The sequence below is a fragment of the Uranotaenia lowii genome, chromosome 1, assembly GCF_029784155.1.
Source record: "Uranotaenia lowii strain MFRU-FL chromosome 1, ASM2978415v1, whole genome shotgun sequence".
In the NCBI taxonomy this organism is placed as follows: domain Eukaryota; kingdom Metazoa; phylum Arthropoda; class Insecta; order Diptera; family Culicidae; genus Uranotaenia; species Uranotaenia lowii.
Window position 1 is genome coordinate 148,569,523 of NC_073691.1, and position 5,404 is coordinate 148,574,926.

The following is a 5,404-nucleotide window of genomic DNA, read 5'->3' on the forward strand; positions in this document are numbered from 1 at the left end:
GCAGAAACAAAACAGCAGCACCGATCGCTGGTATATCAATGCAATGAACCCTTGCTACACGGGAGGACGACAATTTACGATGCTAAAAGCAATATTGTTAGGTTTCGTTTTGATTCAATCGTTGGTAGAAAACCGATGGTAACACATAAGAGACGATGTGGTTGACATGTTACAAACTTTCATATTTTCCATCCACCACCCAATGTGTAAATTTGAAAAAAGGCATCACAAAAACAAAAAACAACCGACCGGGGTTGATTCGCGCAAATCAATAAAGAGAAAGGGGAAGGGGGGAGTTATTCGTATTTCAATATTTTCCATTGAAATGAAACAAACAAATTAAAAGAGACCAGGTCATTGTTATTATTCTGAATTTTGTTCTGTTGTTGTTGATTACATTTCTGTCTTTACTTAATACCACCACTTCCGGATCCGCACAAACGGTCGCGTGTGGGAACCCTTGAATTATGGGATAAACCTAAAAGCTAAATCATGAGCGTTGTTTTTTTTTAGTTTAGTTTCTTTTCGTTTTATTATTTTTTGTGTTAAGATAAATGGGTTTTTCGTTTCTTTGTTGATGATTGATTCCTTCAATAAAACGCTTGCCATGGGTCCTATTGTGAGGGAACGTAAATACGATAATGCTGATACTTGTAAATAAAATTATTACGAATAAAATTACACAAAAGTAGACATTTTCAAGCAATTTAGTGTTAAGTAGTGAGAAGGCATGGTGCTCGATTTGTTTTCTGGCGCAAAGTTGCTGCAGTCTCTCGTCTTTTGTATGTTTTGTGGTGTTGTTGTCGCTGGCGCTCTTCATTTCCTTGAGTAGTTGGTTGGTGCAGACAGGTGTTTCATATAAATAAGGTTTGGTGGATTTCCGAACTGGATGCTTGCTGATGCTGGTGGATTTTTGGAGTGATCCGGGGCGGTTTTTTTTAGGGGTAATTAATACACTCACGCGAAAAGCGGTCACACCTCGGTTTAACGAACTTCCTTACGACACAATCTAATATTCAAAATGTTTGAATGCTCGCTCGTTCATTCGCTTGCATACTCTAAAGAACCAACTTGGGAGAGTGGGGGTGAAACTTAAGAAAAAATTGAATGTTGTGTGTTATACTTGGGTGGAGAGCGACGTTCAGAGTTTTATCAGCTTGGGAGCGCTCAGTTCCGGTTGATCTTCGGAAGTCTCATCGCAGTACAGCGGACGTTTTTGGCTGTTGCTACTCTGGGAATCGCTATCGGCCACGACGTCCCCATCGGCAGTGCAGAGCGTGGCCACGGCAGCAGTGGTAGCGTCAACGGCAGTAGCTGGGGGCCCATCTAAGCTATCGCCAGACTTTGCGCAATCATCGAGACTGTCAGCTGGCATAGTTTTGGCCAACACAACTGGCGCTTCGTTGCTGGCTGCATCTACGCTGGCATCCTCCTGGTTGGATATACCATTCTCCGACACATCTAAACTGTCCGCATTCTCCGTTCCATTTGTGATCAATGTGTCCTTGGAGAGACAATCCCCATCTTGGTTGCTTTCCTCCGAAGCTTCCTGTCCGTTTTGAGAATCCTCGTCGTGAGCAATGGTATTACCGTTGGTGATCATCGCAACTCCATTGCTTTCCGGCATATCCTTCAGCAAGTCCGGATTCAGATCCGAGGCGACGGCGTGAGCCCACAAGGCCAGCTCAACCTTGTGCGCGGTCCACTTTTTCACCTTCTTCTCCCCATTGGTAGCCTCAACAGCAACTTCCTCAGTTCCGTTACCTTCCGCAGAAGCAGCTGGATCGGCCGACGGCTCATCGGTGGCATGGATTTCCTTGTTCAACCGATCCATCGTCTGGTGGATGTAGGTGATGAACTTCAGATACTCCTTGGCCGTGTAATCCACCGTTTCAAACTCCGGAATGGCATTCAAACATTCATCGGCCATAAACGGTGCCGTCTCCGGAACCGCAGCAGCCAACACAGCCGACGCCATCGTTATGCCGACTCCTTTCAGATTGACCAGGGCACTGACGGCCTGTTCCAGATTGGGCAGCTTCTTCAGGGCCTTCTTCGTTTCCACCATCACCGCCCTCGGGGTGTTGATCTTGATCAGGTGCGTTAGCTGCGGGTACGACTTGCCCCGGGTTTGCTTCCATTCCATCGTCTGGGCCAGCTCCTCGTGCACCAGGTGGGCATCCTTGCCGCGCTTGGCGATCAACTTCGGCAGCGTGTTCTGGTACCAGTCGTCCAGCCGTATCAACTTTTCCGGCTTTTTACCGACCCCGCGGTTTTCCGCCTTCAGCTTCAGCACCTGCGGGTACAGATTCAGGACGTACTCGAACTGGGCGGCGGTGCCGTTCTGGAAGAAGTGGGTGCTCGTTGTAACCGAGGTCATTTTATATCTGCAATGGAAGTGAGAAAACGAGAGAATGGGAATTAGATAAAAATTGAATACGGTTAAAATTATTAAGTTAAGTAAGTCAAAGTTACGGTCTTCGACAAAGTTGTTCAACGGAAAATTTTCTTAAGAGATTTATAAATTGTCACAAAAACCATAAGCAGACTTGGTTCCATAGAAGAATAAAGAACGATGATGATTTTTCAGTACAAAATATTCAATTTTCCCATACAAACCTGAAAGTTTGAATTTACTCATGTAAACTTCAAAATTCTGCAAAAAAAAAACATGGATGAGTTTTGAACTTTTTTTTCAAACTCTGACTTCATTATTTTCCAGACTTATTTACTTTCCGACATCCCGGCTTTCTAAGTTTCTGACTTTCTGACTTCATTGTAGTCTTTCTAATTTTCTGACGTTATTCTTGACATTCTCTATTTCAGACTTTCTAAGATTCTTCCGAAACTTCTGAATTAATGACTTAATGAATTACCAACTTTCTGAACTTCTAAATTTTTGGCTATCTGACATTTTGACTTCCTAATTTCCAGATTTGAAAATTGTTTAATCCTTGATTTCTGTTTCCTTACTTTTTGACCTCATGATTTTCTGAATTTCTAGTTTTTTCTACTTTCTGTTTTTCTTAATATCTGTCCTCAAGTTTTGGGACTTTCTGACCCTCTTTTTGACTTATTGACTGTCTTTTGAAATTTTCTGATTTTCCAGCTTTCTGACTTTTCAACTTATAAACTTTCTTACTTCTCGCTTTTCTAACTTTTTAATTTACTAGCCTAAACCTTCTGACTTTCCGACTTAGTTTTTGGGTTCTGTCTTTTTTTTTGTTTGGTTTTGATCACCGCACTTTTCAATGGTTTTCTTTGATTGATGATTTTTGGGTGATTTATTTAGGACGAAATTAAAACTGCTGGGGTGAAATTATGAATCCTATTCGATTCGAGATACTCGTTTCGAGTTTCAACAATCGTTTTACGTATCTCGTTCGAGTTCTAAATTTTAACGTACTAGATTTCGAGTAAACCGGGTAGTAGATCATCTCGAAACGTTCCATTCGAATTGAGCTCGTTCAAGATCGGTAATGCCAAAGTCGGTCGAATCGAACGAAACTCGAATGTTTCGAGTTCCATAATCCCGCCCCTGTTTTTTACGTTTCGGCCTACTGAGCTTAAGCCATCTTCAGAAGAAAAAAACTTGTTTTGCCGCGTTTACCCCTAACGGCCGTCTCTTAATATTTCCTTAATATCTTATTTTCAAACTTTTTGACTTAAGAGTTTCCTGAATTCACGATTTTATGATTTTCTGACTTTTTATACTTACTGTTATTTTGACTTCCTGATTTAGGACTTTCTGACTTTTCTACTTCTGAAGTTTAAGATTTATGACGTTTTAACTTTCTTTTGAATTTCCTGACTTTCTGCTTTTCTAGCTTTTTAACATACAAATCAAATTTTCGGCCTTTCCGATTCGAGATTATCTGATTTTCAGAACTTTTGAATTTTAGATTTTTTTTGCCTTCTGATGTTCTAAATTTTTGGTAATTTTACTTTCATTTTTTTTTTTGACTTTATGGTTTTCCGAATTCAAGATTATTTGATTTTCTGCCTTATTTACTGTCCTTCTGGCTTTCTGACCTTTGGTTTAAGAATTTTTCGGCTTTCTTTCGTTAACAATCTTCAAACTCTCTAATTTTCTTATTTTTTGACTTACAAATTTAAACTTTCTGACTTCGTGATTATTTGATGATCTGACTTTTTCAGGTGTGCTGATTAAAGATTTCGGAAAAATAATGTTTTTTCAAGTGAAACTCATAGTAAATCGTCAAAAAACAATGTTTCGAGAAAAGTTAAAGTTGTGCTTTTCAACAATGCCGTGGAAAGTTGTTTTTTTTTCTAGTGTTCAGATGTATTGTCAATCTCCTTAGGAGCCGGGATTACGGAGAAAAACTCCCTTATTTGTATGTTTCAATGCAAAGATTATTCGGTACGGTTCGGAAAATGAAAGTTTTCAAAGATTTGAAAGCTTATCTTTCAAACGAATGAATACTGTTTTAATGTGAAATAGTGAAAGCAATTTTCCCTAGTGCTGGTGGGTTATAAATCATAATTAAAAGCCATAAGAAGTAGCTGCTACTGTGAGGAAAAAAGTGCCATACTGGCTAATGAATAAACCCTAAGATCTGTTCCTAATTTTTCAAGTGAAAATGTGTTTATATGAGAAGATGATGGTGGTTATTATACGTGCTGATAATGAAAAGTTTGCTGCGAATCAATCAATATCAGTGGCTGTTTTAAAATAGTGATGGCCATGTCATGTTGATGTGAAAGAAAATTTGTTATGTGCTTGGGCGATCGCTATAGAAACCTCGGCATGCTGCGACCAGCAAAATGGTTAGGGCTGATTTGTGGGCCGTTTAAGTTTTTACGAATGCTCTTATGCTATAAAGATAAGTATCCTTTCATTACAGCAATATAAGTATGCTTTTCAAATAGCAGGTACGAGGTAAGATGTTAAAAATGTCTAACTATTTTATTATATAAATTATTATATAAATCTAAAATAGCACACATACATACATACATGTATGTATGTAAACATATGTTTTAAAAAAATTGTAAGTATGGTATGGTATTGTATATTGGTTAAATTTTTAATATTATGTGAAAAGTTCATCTTGATCGGTTTTCTTTGTGCTTCAAAAACTCACTCTTTTCATCCTAGGGTAAAAGGCGAATACTGAAGAACCTTTCGAGTTTCTAACAGATCTCGGAAGGTTTTATGTTCCACTAATCTTTTCCGTTTCTCTTCTTTATTTTCAAGAGCGAGTAAAGGCGCTATATCCTTGGTCGATGACCAGAAATGATTGTACTATGAAATCCGAAACAGTTAAAAACCTTAGTGTTTTTATCTTTAAATTTATCAATGTCTTCTAAATAAATCTATTCTTAGGTTTTGTGATTTCGGTGTACAAAATTAATCATTTCCAGCCTTTGATGAATGGTCCCA

At 38.7% G+C, this 5,404-nt stretch overlaps 1 protein-coding gene across 2 annotated transcripts in view; it reads right to left on the minus strand.

Moving 5' to 3' along the window:
- Window positions 1-339: 339 nt before the first annotated feature.
- The window catches only part of LOC129740465 (uncharacterized), a 156,468-nt gene continuing 151,403 nt past the window's right edge, over window positions 340-5,404 (minus strand). For both annotated transcript variants that reach the window (XM_055732151.1, XM_055732152.1), the window contains exon 2: window positions 340-2,387. In XM_055732151.1, coding sequence (XP_055588126.1) covers window positions 1,142-2,380 — 1,239 coding nt within the window. In that variant the 5' untranslated portion in view covers window positions 2,381-2,387 and the 3' untranslated portion in view covers window positions 340-1,141. The remainder of the gene's footprint in view (window positions 2,388-5,404) is intronic.